General features: G+C 39.0%; 1 protein-coding gene across 1 annotated transcript in view; it reads right to left on the bottom strand.

The window, feature by feature from the left end:
- COPA (coat protein complex I subunit alpha) overlaps nucleotides 1-15,620 on the bottom strand; it is a 45,002-nt gene that overhangs the window by 15,248 nt on the left and 14,134 nt on the right. The window contains exons 7-13 of the mRNA XM_055401565.2: nucleotides 12,733-12,842; nucleotides 10,591-10,690; nucleotides 9,614-9,749; nucleotides 9,014-9,096; nucleotides 3,257-3,407; nucleotides 2,236-2,302; nucleotides 1,210-1,285 (exon numbers count right to left, since the gene is read on the bottom strand). Coding sequence (XP_055257540.1) covers nucleotides 1,210-1,285; nucleotides 2,236-2,302; nucleotides 3,257-3,407; nucleotides 9,014-9,096; nucleotides 9,614-9,749; nucleotides 10,591-10,690; nucleotides 12,733-12,842 — 723 coding nt within the window. The remainder of the gene's footprint in view (nucleotides 1-1,209; nucleotides 1,286-2,235; nucleotides 2,303-3,256; nucleotides 3,408-9,013; nucleotides 9,097-9,613; nucleotides 9,750-10,590; nucleotides 10,691-12,732; nucleotides 12,843-15,620) is intronic.

Here is a 15,620-nt window from a genome sequence, read left to right on the forward strand (position 1 = left end):
TAGTATCAGCAAGACACTGGACAATATACACTGGCCAGCCTTGCCAGGCCACCCCTTGACAACCAGAGGTCTCAGGCAATTTTAACAAAATTAATTATTATCACAACCAACAGTCCCATTTTCCAGGGGCTGAAGAACCACATTATTCAAGCTTTTTCTCTTTCTCTTCCTCTATGCTCCCTATCATTGGGCTGTATCTTTATTCCTTTAATAATTATCATCTCCCTCATAAAATGGAAAGAAGATAAAAGTGGTTATAAGAGAAAGCAAAAATATTTAGACTCTATTAACTGTAAACAGATGGGGAAAAGAAGCAAGAGGATGGATAAGCAGGGACCAAATTTAAAAAATTGGTCGGAAATGGCTCAACTGATTAATTTATAAGGGAGAGTTTTCATTTATGGATACCAAAGACATACAGGTTTTCTCTCTTCTCACCATGACCACAATTACAGAACAGTGATCATATTAGCAGCAGTAATGATACAGGAGCACCCACATAGGGCAGAACTAGCAAAATGCCCCTCATACTCTGTTGATGGGGTCTAAAATATCATGAAAGTATGCTGTTAAAAGTAGAGACCTGAGGCACAAGCCTCTGACCTACAAATCAACTGGAGGAAGTACACTAAAGGAAGCATAAAAGACTCAAATCTATTCTGAGAATGTTTTGTCAGCAAGTGCTAATGGTAAGGACATTAACAAGGGATGGTGGTGATGGAAGAGGTAGGCAGGGTCTCAGCTGGATCCTGGGATCCCTGGTGGGGTGTGGGGCTGTTAACAGCTTCATTGTTTTGACATGCAAAAGGAAGCAAATCGGATCTGGATATGGATAGGAGAGCATAAATCCCTAGTCCCAGGATGAGACATTGCAAGATTGGAACCACATTTTTAAATAAATGAAACTACCAGGGTGAAAGTCATATCAGCTGACAATAAACTAGGATAACATGCTGTGCTGAAAGAGAAAATGGAGAATGTCTAATAACCAAATTATAAAATATATATATCTAGCTGGAGTAATAAAATGGAGGAGGAACATGAATATTTCACACCATGGTCGCCTCTGATGCAATTGGCAGCAGCACCTGCCAACAGACATGAGTGATGTGGCCATGGCCTGGGGATGGAATGAAAAACTTGAAGCGAAGAGATGATTTGGGTGAGGAGAGCTAGAAGCAGAGCTGAGTACACAAAGAGAATGCCTACCATCAGGATTCTGGGAGTCGGCATCCTTGGGGATGGTATACAAGTCATAGGTACTATTTTCTAAATTGCTGGCTCTCTGTAGAGGAATGGGAGAAATTAAATTGTTAGTAGGAGTCCCCAAGATACCAGTTTACTCTGACATACAAAACAGTATCATTACACAGATAGCAATCTGAAACTATACTCTTCACACCTTTCACTCAGAGGACATTTGGATGCTCCTGAAGCTAAAAATTATAGGGCTCATTGCCAGAGAATTCAGCATTTACGTAAGTTTTGTTGCTGTTGTTGGAGTCACTAAGTCATGTCCAACTCTTCACAACTTTTCCTTTTATCTTCCAAAGACACAGATAGTTTCTGAATGAAAGCAAGGACTGCTCTCTATTCCACAAATTAACAGATTAAGAGACCAATATTCCAATGCCCCACCTGAGTAAACTCATCAATTTAAAGTCTGCTTGAAGGAAAAAAAAAGACATTAAAGAAAATTGCCAGGAGGAAAATATGGGACAGTTAGATACTGAAAAAGGACTGGGATCAGAAATTAGAAGTCCTATTGGGAAAAATAAGTTTTCATTCTTCTGATTTGGCAACCAGGACACTAAAATTAGAATGTTGTTTCTTTTTTTAAAAAAATTGTATGGCAAGAAATGAGGCCCCAAGATAACAATAATGAAAGGAATGCCTCTCAAAATCAGTTCTACTATTTTTACCCAAATAGAGAGATCAAAATAAGCATCTCCTTTGCATAGGATACAGTCCCAAACATTCTTTCAAATTACTTTTAGTGATTTGGGTGATTGGACTCAATGCTCCATTAAGTTTAGAAGTTGTCAACCTTATGACAGATTTAAGTACACAAACCCTGAACATGAGAACTGAAGTCTACTTGGTTTGAGTCTTTGTTTACTATTTCGGCTCTCTCAAAATGACCATTAAATAGTTTCTAAGAAGCCATCAGAGATCCTCTAAGGGCATGAGAAACAGACCTATGGAAAATGAGGAAATGCTAGGAGGTTTACTTACTGTACAAAGTAGGACTGCATTTTCTGCTGGATTGTATGACATACTGAACACTGGAAACTTGGAACCACTAGAAATATGTATACCAAGAAAAGAGAAATTTAGGAAAGAGATCTAATGAAAACAGGAAAAAAGGAATTACTCCTGTACTTCCTTCTTATCTAATCTTTACACATATACTTATCACTTTTATAATCAAGAATAAAAAATTAATGAAAAAAAATTAATGAATAATGCATCTACTTCTTCCTTCCTTTAAGACTTAGGGACTCCCCTATTTCAGCTTTGAGTGAAGTGTTTTTAAAAAGCTCAGCTAGTACAAGTCTATTCATTCAACAGAAGGTATGGTGAGCACTCACTGTAGTGAGTGGGACTGGTTCTTCCTGGGTACAAATTCCTACACATAACTGCAGTGGACACCACAGAGTAACATGATGTGATCTGCTTTGGGCTAGTTTCTCCTGTCCCTTGGAATATTAACATAAACCCATCTTTTTATTGTAGTAATGCTGGAGGGTGGCTGTCAAACCCTCATGCCAAAGCTTGCTACCATGAATGTTTCAGAATGCTAATACAGCTGGCTTTCCAAGAGGATAGCTCCTTTTCCCAGGCACCCCAGAGGTTATCATATCTTCAGAGTTAAGAGTTTCCAAAGACATATATTCTGGTTTAGAGTTACGTGCATTTTGTTGAAAAGCAAAGAAAGAGTTATAGAAAAGAAATGCCAAATAAAGGTAAATAGGTCTGTCACCCAGTTGGGCTACTCTCAACCAGGAAACTTTCTCCAGATTTCAAGACACCTGCCAAACTGGCTGTATGATTTCCTTTCCTCAGGATCTCTAACATTCTTAACAGGGGTGCTCCCATTCACCTCATGACCTTGCCCAACATGCTCCTGGGGATTCTATCTGTGACAGGAGATGAGATCCAAAACGTTGTTTAAAAGAACAAGAGTCCAATTTGTAAGTACTGTATCATGGAAACAGATGAGACAATTTGGAGGGAAGAAATAAGTCTAATTTACCTCCGCAACTGCATCACAGCTACATCTTTGGAGCTGTTGAAATCCAACTGACGTAAGAATCGGTCCTTTACATAATGGAGCATATTGCCATGAACAGCATAGGCTGGCCGTTCTCGTTCCAGTTTAAATACAATCATGCCACCATCATGGCCTGGGCCACAGGGAAAGGGAAGAAAGAATTAGCTGCAGGTAAGAAAGAAAACTGGAAACAGGAGATACATGAAGATAATGACCGTGTATGTATGCTACAAACAAAGTTAAGACATTTAAATGCAATCTTTGTCTGTCTGAATTCCCACAATTCTTGGAATCTTTCTTCAAGTGAACACCTGTAAATCCTTTCCCAATACTCACTCTGTCATACTGGCACATTAGGCAAGTCCTCCTCTGTGTTCCCCTAACAGCTCTGTACAAACCTCCATCATAGCACTTATCTTGCACTGTAACTGTTTAGGTATATCACCCCCACTATACACTGAGCTCCCTGAAAGCATAAATTACTATAATGGCCATCATTCCCCAGTCACTATCATATAATGAACATAAAAGGTATGTGCTGAACAAATGGATATTAGTTTAAAAAGACTTCCTGATTCTGTTTTTTAAAAACGTTTCACTTTTCTCTGCCAGCATTATCCATCCTTCAGAAAAACTTTCAATCTTTGTCCTCCAAGTGTGCACTCCACACATAAACCAGATCATGTCACTTCCCTACCCAACACCTTCCAACAGCTTTCCATTCATTCAGGATAAAATCTTCAATTCTAATGGCCTACAAGGCAAAGTCCACTCTGCTTTGGTCTTACCTTTTATTACTTCACCCGTTATTGGCCACTCTGATGTTCCTCAGCATGTTAAACATCTCTCACATCATGGCCTTTGTATTTGCTGCTCCTATTTTCAATGCAGTTGTCATTCCTCTTCACTTTTCTGAAGCAGCAGTTCCATACTCTTCCCTCTCTATCCCACCTACTTTTGCTTAACTCTCCTTTAAAGCAGTTTTCACCAGACAATGTTTCACATATTCATTGTTTTCTGGGTCTGTTTCCCTTCACTACAAATAAAAGTTCCATGGCCTCAGGCATAGCGCTCCCCAGAGACTGCCCCAGGCCCATTTCCAGCCCTAGCCACCCCACCAAGACGGCCACCGGCCCACACGCCCCAGGGACTACGCCTGCCCATGTGTGCTCAGCTCCAACCAGCCTGCCAAAGCTGCCAGGTGCAGTCGACACAGGAGACGCTGTCACACAGGGCCACTCTTTGAAGACCAGGAGAGGTAGTTGTTTTGCTTAAATCCATAGAAACAAAGGCCAAAAATCATTCAAAATGAAGAGACAAGATGTTCCAAACAAAACAAACCCCAGAAAAAAGCCCTAATGAAAGAGATAAGTAATTTACCTGATAAAGAATTCAAAGAAGCAATCATAATAATGCCCACCAAACTTGAAAGAATGGAAGAACTCAGTGATAACTTCAACAAAGACTTAGAAAATGTAAGAAAACCAATCAAAAGTGAAGAATACAATCACTGAAAAATTACGGTAGACGGAATCAACAAATTAGATGAAATAGAAGAATAGATATGCAATCTGTAAGACAGAATAGTGGAAATCAACCAATTGGAACAGTAAAAAAAATTTTTTTACATGAGGAGACTTAAGGGACTTCTGGGACAATATCAAACATACTAACTTTTGCATTATAGGATTCCCAAAGGAGAGAAAGGAACAGAAAATTTATTTGAATAATAATGACTGAAAACTTCCCTAACCTGCAGAAATGGGTATCAAGGGCCAGGAAGCACAGAGATTCCCAAATAAGATGAACCCAAAGATATCTTCACCATGACATATTTTAATTAAAATGGCAAGAGTTATAGAACAGTCTTTGGGACTCTGTGGGAGAGGGTGAAGGTGGGATGATTGGGGAGAACGGCATTGTAGCATGTATATTATCATATGTGAAATGAATCACCAGTCCAGGTTCGACACATGATACAGGATGCTTGGGGCTGGTGCACGGGGATGACCTGGAGGGAGGATATGGGTAAGAGGGAGGTGGGAGGGGGGTTCAAGAAAGGGAACACATGTACACCCTGGGCAGATTCGTGTCAATGTATGGCAAAACCAACCAATATATTAATGTAAGGTAATTTGCCTCCAATAAAATAAATTTTAAAAAAACGGCAAGAGTTAAAGATAGAGAATCTCAAAGGCTGAAAGAGAAAAACAATCACATACAAGAAAAATCCTGTAAGACTATCAGCTGATTTTACAGGCCAGAAAGGAATGGGACGATACATTTATTAAAGTGCTGAAAGGAAAAGACATACTACTTATCCAGCAAAGCTATCATTCAGAATTGGAGAGCTTCTCAGATGAGCAAAACCTTAACAGAATTCATCACAACTAAAACAGCCTTACAAGAAATGTTAAGGTCTCCTTTAAGCAGAAAAGGCCACAACTAGAAAATAAGAAAATACACGAAAGGAAAAATCTCACTGGTAAAAGCAAACACATAGTAAAAGCAGTGGATCAACCACTTAAAAAGCTAATATGAAGGTTAAAGACAGGGAGAGCAGCTGACCCTTAAACAACACGGGTTTAAACTGCACTGGCTCACTTACATGCAGTTCTTTTTCACTAAATATGTACGATAATACTACATAATCCATGGTTGGTCGAATCTTCAAATATGGAACCACACATCCAGAGATTCAACTGTAAACTTATACACAGGTTTTAGATTGCACAGATGGCCCCTAACTTCCACACTGTTAAAGGGTCAGGTGTAGTACAATCAACTATAATAAATAGTTAAGGGAGGGACTTCCCTGTGTGGTCCAGTGAATCTGCCTTCCACTGCTGGGGATGTGGGTTCAATCCCTGGTCAGGGAGCTAAGATGCCAATGCAGGGTGTGAGATCTAAGCCCCCAAGCCACAACTACTGAACCTGAACATCACAAGTAGAGAGAAGCCTGCACATTGCAATGAAAGATCGTGTGTGCTCTAACTAAGTCCCAACACAGCAATAAATAAATAAGAATTTTAAAAAAATAGTTAAGGGATACACAAAATAAAAATATGACATCATAAACAAATGAGGTGTGTGTTAAAAATGGAGTGCTTTTAGAATCTCTTTGAACTTAAGTGACTATCAGCTTAAAATAGACACATATATATACAGTTCAATATATATAACCTTATGGTAACAAACAATGGATAGACAAAAAATAAAGAGACACAAATCCACACATACTAACACTACAGCAAGCCATCAAACAGCAAGGGAAGAAACCAAGAGAACAAGACAGAAACAGAGAAGAACTACAAAACAACCAGAAAGAATTAACACAATGTCAACAAGCGCATGCCATACTGTGCGGTGCTAAGTCATGTCTGACTCTGCGATCCCATGGCCTATAGCCTCCAGTCTTCTCTGTCCATGACATTCTCCAGGCAAGAATATTGGAGTGGACTGCTATGCCCTCCTCCAATAAGCACATACTTATCAATAATTATTTTAAATGCAAATGGACTAAATGTGTCAACCAAAAGACAGGGTGGCTGAATGGATAAAAAAAAAAAAATGAGATCTATCTATATGCTGCCTACAAGAGACTCACTTCAGATTTAAAGACACACACAGACTGAAAGTGAAGGAATGGAAAAAGATATTTCATGCAAATGTATAAGAAAATTGGGACATTTCTCATATTAGACAAAATAGATTTTAAAACAAAGATCATATCAAAAGACAAAGGGCATTACATAATGATAAAGGGGTCAATCCAACAAGAGGATCTAATATTTGCAAACATTTAAGCACACAACACAGGAAAACCTAAATATATAAAGCAAACATTAATAGAAATAAAGGGAGAAACTGACAACACAATAATAGTAAAGGACATTATATTCTACCAACATCAGTGAACAGGTCATACAGACAGAAAATCAATAGGGAAACAGTGATCTTAAATGACACATTCCCAGACACAATTAATAGAGAAGATTCCATCCAAAAGCAACAGAATACATTCTTTTCCATCCGGGAGTTGGTGATGGACAGGGAAGCCTGGCACGCTGCAGTCCATGGGGTTGCAAAGAGTCGGACACGACTGAGCGAATAAACTGAACTGAACATTTTTTTCAAGTGCACACTGAACATTCTCCAGAACAGATCACAAGCTAGGCCACAAAACAAGGCTCAATACATTTAAGACTGAAATAATTTCAAGTGACTTATTCAACCACAGAAGTATGAATCTAGAAATCAACTACAAGAAGAAATCTAGATAAAATATAAACACATAGAGACTAAACTATAAGCTACAAAAAACAAATGGGTCAACAAAAATAACAAAGAAGAAATAAATACCTGGAAAAAATGGAAATGGAAACAAAATCTATAGGACACAGCAAAAGCAGCTCTAAGAGGAAGTTCACGGTGAAACAGGTCTATTCCCAAGAAACAAGAAAAATCTCAAGCAATCTGAATGTATTAAAAAACCCAGAAAATGAAGAATGAGCAAAGGTCAGTGTGTATGAAGAAGAAACAATAAAGATTAGAGCAAAAATAAATGAAATAGAGACAAAAAAAAGGAAGGAAAAAAATTAAGAATTGGCTCTCTGAAAGATAAAATCTACAAGCTCTTAGCCAGACTGATCACAAAAAAACAAAGCCCAAATAAAATTAGAAATGAAAGAGGAAAAATTACAACTGATACCACAGAAATATAAAGGATTATAAGAGAATACCACAATGATATGCCAACAAATTAGACAACCAAAAAAAAAGGATAAATTCCTAGAAACATACAATCTTCCAAGACTGCATCATGTAGAAACAGAAAACCTGAATAGACCAAATACTACTGACAAAATTCAATCAGCAATCTGCAAACTGCCCAAAAACAAAAGTCCAGGTCCAGATGGTTTCACTGGTAAATTCTACCAACATTGAGAGTTAATAACTACCCTTCTCAAATTATTCCAAAGACTGAAGTGGAAAGAACATGTCCAAACTCATTTAATGAGTTAAACACTGCTTTGACACTAAAAGCTGACAAAGACCATAAGAAGCCAAAAACAGGCCAATATCCCTAATGAGCACAGATGCAAAAATCCTTAACAAAATATTAACAAACCAAATACAGCAATACATTAAATTTTTGTAACTCAAAAAGTTCCATAAAGTAAGGGACATTGTTTTATACACTGCTAGAATCCCAGCACCCAGACTAGGGCTGATACTCAGTATGCATCTGCTAAATGAACGGGTAACACGCAGCTTCCAGCTCCTCAGTCTGAGAACTTCAAGTGTCCGGCATTAGTCTCTGTCTCCTAACCAAAAAGGAACTAAGGAACTAATCAACGAGAATGGGTTTAGGAGAATTCCCTGGCAGACCAGTGGTTAGGACCTACTGATTTCACTGCCAAGGGCCCAGGTTCAATCCCTGGTCAGGAAACAGTCAGGAAACTAAGATCCCATAAGCCACGTGGTGTGGCCCCCCAAAAGAGAGACAGAGAATGGGCTTCATTATTAAATGAATTTTGGAGGAAAAAGAACACTAAAAGAACACTGTGCCAAGAAAATACAGGGGAAAAAGGAAAAAAGCTTCAACTACATGGCTCTTAGACTTCTACTTTTCCTTGTCACCCTACTATATACTTAACTGGAGACAAAGTGAATGGAGAATCACTCTCAAGTCTTAAAAACTGAACCAAAGGGAAAAAGAAAAGAAATTTTCCTTACCTGCTGCAAAGAGGTTAAGGTTAGGGTGGGCAGCTAAGACCCAGAAACGATCATGGTCCCTGCGGAATGTCTGAACTCCAGTCCTAGGAAAGCAAAAGGTATACAAAGGAGAATATTAATTTCCAAGAAAACTTCAGCCTATCACATACAGGAGTATTGAGTGGTAGGCCAGCACACTGATAAAAAGTAAATCAAGTACAGTGAAGGGGCATATTTTAAACAAAGACAGTCACAAATTCCACCAAAGAACAGAAAGAGGACTTTAAACCGACTCTATTATTTTGATATTAAGACTTTCCACTCATCAGAATTTTCTACCATACTGTTTTCATTTAATATTCCTTACTTCTGTAGCTACAGAAGAAACTGCTTAAATATAAAGCAGAAAAAGAACACAAGCAGAAATTTCTATTTGATGGAAAATTTATAAATGATAGCTAATCTCTGGGTCCCTTCAAGTTTTCATAAAATATAATTTGATTTTTCTACATGCAGAGGATGATAAGAAACAAAAATTCTTAATCTGATTTTTAAAAAGAACAGAGTAAAAGAAAGGGGCTTTCTCCTGGGTTTGGTCACACACCACCGTAACTCCCTTACCGCTTAGACATATCCCAGACTCGGATACTCTTGTCCTCAGAATTGCTAAGGATCAACTCTTGACGAGGGTGGAAGACAGCACAAGATACATTGTTGTAATGGCCTCGGCAGGTATCAACTTCCCATGCCTTTGATTCTGAAAGACAACAAAGAATTAGGTCACCACAATTCCCTACTACTGTAAGTTTGGGATTTTGAATTACGACATCCTTTAACCAAATGCTGCTGCTGCTGCTAAGTCACTTCAGTCGTGTCCAACTCTGTGTGACCCCATAGATGGCAGCCCACCAGGCTCCCCCGTCCCTGGGATTCTCCAGGCAAGAACACTGGAGTGGGCTGCCATTTCCTTCTCCAAGGTGTGAAAGTGAAGTTGCTCAGTCATGTCTGACTTGTAGCGACCCCATGGATTGCAGGCTACCAGGCTCCTCTGTCCATGGGATTTTCTAGGCAAGAGTACTGGAGTGGCTTGCCATTGCCTTCTCCAAATGCTAGATGCTACAAAATCTTAAGTAGTACCCCACTTCTTTCTAATAGGTCAATTTTCTTCATTTATGACTCTGAATCTAAGTCTTTATTTCATTCTGACCTGCCTATCAACTACAGCACCTCTTCTCTGCCCTTCTTCATCTCTTTACCCTGCCTTGTCACTAGCTGCCATTATAGAAGCTTCACATGGCAGGAATTCTTCTGGTTTAGTCATCATTGTATCTTCAGAGCCTTGAACAATGGTTAGTACAAAGTAGGTACTCAATAAATAGCTGTTGAATAAGTGGAATTCTTATTTAAAATTATGTTCATACTCCTCCAAATCAGGATACCATCAAATGAAAAAAAGGGCATAGAGCAACTGTCATGTTCCCAGGATAAGCATAACAACCTAAGGTAGGAAAATGGGTCACTAAATCCAGAACACCTGACTTTTTCAGCTTGCTGGTCAGCAGCCAATATTTTAGGTATGATAACACTGTTTCACTCACCATTCATACGCCAGATCTTCACTTGACGGTCATCTGCCCCAGATACAATGAGTGGCATAGTAGGGTGAAATGCAGCCCAGTTAACTCCACGATCATGACCCTGTACCAAAAAAAAAAGTGGTTTGCAAAACCAAAAAAAATGATTCTTTATATCCATTACTCAAAGCAATGGACCAATGGACCATGGTCATGGTTATAAAAGATGTCTCTGATTTTCACTCCACGTGAAAAAGACTCAAGGGACTGTTGATCTAAGATTTGACCATGAGAGTCACTACGTCAATCTATCCAATATTATTCCCAAACTCGCATGGGAATTCCCACATCCTTTCTCCTTCAAATTCAGCTTCATTTGCATTTGGGATATACTGCCTTGCTTTGTTACTGGCCAATTATATTGTATTTCTTCAACCAGCTATTAGCATCTCAAAAATAAAGACCAATTTTATAACTTGAAGAAATTCTCAAAGTGCAGTCAAGAAACTCTATCCCCAAGAACTTTTTAGGAAACCCTAGCAATGTTAAAAATGATGGTTACATGACATGTGAAGATGTCATTGCTTTGATGGCTAATAAAATATATCCTTATAAATCTCATGTTTTTAAAAGTTCTTACCAATTTCAAATATGGTAAAAACTGACAGATACAACGCACATAAAAACTCTCTGGGGTCCTCAATAAGTTTTAAGAGTATAAAAAGGTTCTCAGACCAAAAAGTTTAAGAACTGCTGATTTTAAGATATCTTTTATAAGATATCTTATAAACCTATTTATAAGTTTATACTCTGTATCAGAATCACAGATAAAGTAGTATCAAATTAGCAGTTTTTTTGAGGTACCTGGAGTCAGACAGATACAAATTCAAAATTCAGTTCTTCAATTTACTAGGGGTGTGTGTGAGTGTACACTTGGGTACAAATTCAAAATTCAATTCTTCAGTTTACTAGGAGGTGCGTGTGTGTGTGTGTGCGCGCGCGCAGCCAGGTTCGTGTGTGTATGTATCGCTCAGTCATGTCCGATTCTGTAGCCTGCCAGGTTCCTGTGTGTGTGTGTGTGTCACTCAGTCATGTCCGACTCTTTGCAGCCAGGTTCCTGTGTGTGTGTGTGTGTGGCTCAGTCATGTCCAACTCTTTGCAGCCAGGTTCGTGCGTGTGTGTGTGTGTGTGTGTTTCAGCCAGGTTCGTGTGTGTGTGTTGCAGCCAGGTTCGTGTGTGTGTGTTGCAGCCAGGTTCGTGTGTGTGTGTGTGTGTGTGTGTGTGTGTGTGTGACTCAGTCATGTCCGACTCTGTAGCCTGCCAGGTTCCTGTGTGTGTGTGGCTCAGTCATGTCCAACTCTTTGCAGCCAGGTTCCTGTGTGTGTGTGTGTGTGTAGCTCAGTCATGTCCGACTCTTTGCAGCCAGGTTCGTGTGTGTGTGTGTTGCAGCCGGGTTCGTGTGTGTGTGTGTGTGTGCAGCCAGGTTCGTGTGTGTGTGTGTGTGTTGCAGCCAGGTTTGTGTGTGTGTGTGTGTGTGTCTCAGTCATGTCCGACTCTTTGCAGCCCCACAGACTGTAGCCTGCCAGGTTTCTCTGTCCATGGAATTCTCCAGGCAAGAATACTTGAATGGGTTGCCATTTCCTTCTTCAGGACACATGTAGATTTTGGTAAATAACTTACTTTCTCTAAATCTCAAATTTTTCATCTGCAAAATGAAGTTAATAGTATCTCCACCAGCAGATAGCTTATAAAGATTAGATACTTAAAAAAAGTCTAGTTTCTTTCCCTTATGCCTTTCTATTTTCCCATCATGCAAACAAGTTACTTACACATGGCTGGTTCTCAGTAACTTTGATTAACTATCCTCCCCTTTCCCAAGAGGCTTGACAATGGACTCTGCTTTGGGATGGTGATGGAGCCTATGCCAGCCTTCTCCCTCTCTCCCCAGTGGGTTTAAAAGGTAATGTGATTCTCCCTCAGGTAGCCTTTAAACTTCAATCGTCTACTGGCTCACCTACCATTCTATTTTCAGTGCCTCAAATGGCACCTAGCAGTCAATAAATCCTGCACAAGTCTTTGTTGAAGGAATGAATAAATGAACAGCATATTGTCACTGTTTCCCTGGAGAAGAGCCTATATCCAGCCCCTAGCTGTAGAGATAAGTACCTCTAGTACATGCTTCACCACTGCATCCGTAGTTCCAAAGAGATCAACCCCAGTTATTCCTCTCACATCCGACTCCACTGCACCAGGGGACAAGTTTTTTTTCCTTAGACCTTTGAAGGGGTGAGGAGTGGGATGAAAGATGTAAACATAATGTTACCAAACAGAGCACAGTAATCGAAGCACCCAAAGGCACAGTGAGACGCTAAAATTAAGGGAAAGAAGGGAAAGAGAAATTTAAAGAGACTAAAGAAAGATGCGAGAGCGCTTACGCATCTCAAATATAAAACAGTTTATTCGGTGGATGATATTGTAGAAATATAAACTGCAAAAAGTGTAGTCTTATTTCCTTGACTCTTAGGCAGTGGACAAAATGATTAAAACTCTCATTATTCCTTTAAACACTCAAGAGACTGGTTATAGATCTGAACATATGTATTTTGTCATTAAAACTTTCAGAGGCTACAAGGAGAAATCAGCCTGTAATTTGAAAACAACAGAAAAAAGACACCAGAATAAAGTCAGTCTTATTTGTATAGGACCGACACTTATGACTCAACCACAATCTGTCTTTAAAATTTGAATTATCTGTGCTACAGTCAGAACCCAAATTACGATAACACTACTACCTTACAGGTGAAAAGCATCTTACAGTTTTCAAAGTTGATCTGATTAACAACCCTTTGAGGTAGGCAAGCAGGTATAATAATACCAGTTTATAGATGAGAAAATGCAACTGGGACTAAAATCCTATCTTCTGGAGTATTTGGAAAGTGAGGAGAAGAAAATGAAACTACTTGGCATTTACAAAATTAAAAAGCCAAATATCTGTAATAGAAGGGGGAAAAAAGCGATCACTGAAAACAAAACCTAAGTAGTTTTAAGTCTAAATGTTGGCACCTGTAAGAAAATTCAAAAAATTAAGTTCAATGACTGTATTTATCTTCACTGCTTTAAAATTACAAAGTAACTTTTCCATTACAATGGCATATAAACATCAGCATTAGAGAAGCAAGTGCTTAAAAGGGCACAGCCGTTTTACTTATCTTGCACCCTGTCCATGATAAGTATTTAGCCAACTGGTAGACAGAAATAAAGCCAATGCTTAAAAAAATAAAATAAGCATTCTTCCAAGGCTTCATAAATACATTATCACAGGGATGCCTCCTTTCACTTATTTCACTTTATCCCTTTAACGGGATCTGTCAACTTTTTCTAATGAGTCTGATGCATGAAACAGATTCAAAGGAAGATACAAAGACAGACAGCTGTGAGGAACTTCACCTCCAATAAGCTTCAACAAACACATTAAAAGGAAAGCTGTATGACAGAATGGAAGCCTTTGTTGTAATTGCTTGTAATGATCCAGGAAAAGGGGAAGAGCAAAAACAGACAGATGAATAGTGACAGGCAGTGAAAAGATACTTTGAGAAGAAATATTTGAGCCTTCAACAAGCTACTCACTAGGACTGAACGACAGATGGAAAATTTCTACAGCAGCTACTCAGATCCAGAGGGAGGGGAGGACACTCTCAGAATGGACCAGTTTGATGCACACTTCCCAGTGGGAACCAGGGGAAGTAGTAAAAAGAGAGGCATGAGCACAGGATTTGGCAGCCAATTAATACTTTTTTAGTAGTCATTTCAAAGATTAAGTCTGAATTACATGGGCTTGACATGCAAAAGTATAAGCACAGTAAAATAATTTTACTGTCAGTTTACTTGGAAGCTCAAGCTAAAAAAATAACTTATTTTTAAAATCTAGGTTGTAAATATATTCCCTTTAAAACAAATATTTTTTGCCAAAAGATCAGGTTATGCTAAGCCCCCTGGCTTAATCCTCATGGGAGAAGTATCTAGAACACAGGTTTTCCTTAAAGATCTCTGTTTTCTTATTATTTACTTAGTGCAGAGAGTGTCCCTCTTCAAAGAGAGGTACTCAGAAAGATTAGAATTTTAACCAGTCCTCTAGATTTGAGGGTTTTTGTCCTCTGACTCAGAACTAATTTTTCCCTCTTGGAAATACTGTCAATATTAGCTCTAGTTCCTAAGAAAGCTGACTGCTAATTTCTCTTCCTGTGTTCAGATTTATTTGAACCAAGGCAAAAGAACCCTGCTAAAAAGAGTATGCTGACTTCTAGAGGAGGAAGAACGTGTAAGTCTATCCCAAAAGCTGCTTCCACTTGGTTAAATACCAAAGCATCTCCTTCCACTCTGGTTAAGGGGTTACTAAAAATCAAGAAAGTTGTGAGTACAGAAAAACACTTAGAAATGGTAAAGAAAGCATTAACATTAGTAACATGAGTACAAAATTTTCAGTACCACACATACGAAGTATAGCAATTGTAATGTTATTATAGAGTAATCCATGCACTTTACACATTCAAGAGCAAGCATAAACCCCAACTGGAGTCATATTTTCTCCCTCTCTTCTCTGATTTAGGGCTTTTGATTTTGATGCAGATATGTTTTCCTACAAAAGCGAAGAAAATGATTTCTTGCCCTGGGCATTTCATGATGACCAAAGAGAATCCATTTACCTAAGGACCCCAAATTGCTTTACAGGGAAACTGCTCTGCCAGCTTCAGGCGGCATAAACACTACTCTTAAAGAGTGGAGCAGTATAAGGCCCTTCTCAACCCCATGCTCTAGGAAAGATTTAAGCCCCAGCGGTCTACGGATCAGTTTACGCATATAACAAATTCACTTCTCTGTGATCTAGAATGGCAGTACTTGTACACCATTCTTAGAACTGAGAGAACAGTCACTACAAAGTGTCTCAGTAGCAGGTAACTCTCTCACAGACCCCCAGTTGAGAAAGGCTATTCTAAGTAACTGCCCCTGGTCAGCTGAAACAGCACAAACTGGGATCCAGCCCCATTTGGCTCCTA

Source organism: Moschus berezovskii, chromosome 4 (genome assembly GCF_049115385.1).
Source record: "Moschus berezovskii isolate FMDL1 chromosome 4, NW_MosBer_1.0, whole genome shotgun sequence".
Taxonomy (NCBI): Eukaryota; Metazoa; Chordata; class Mammalia; order Artiodactyla; family Moschidae; genus Moschus; species Moschus berezovskii.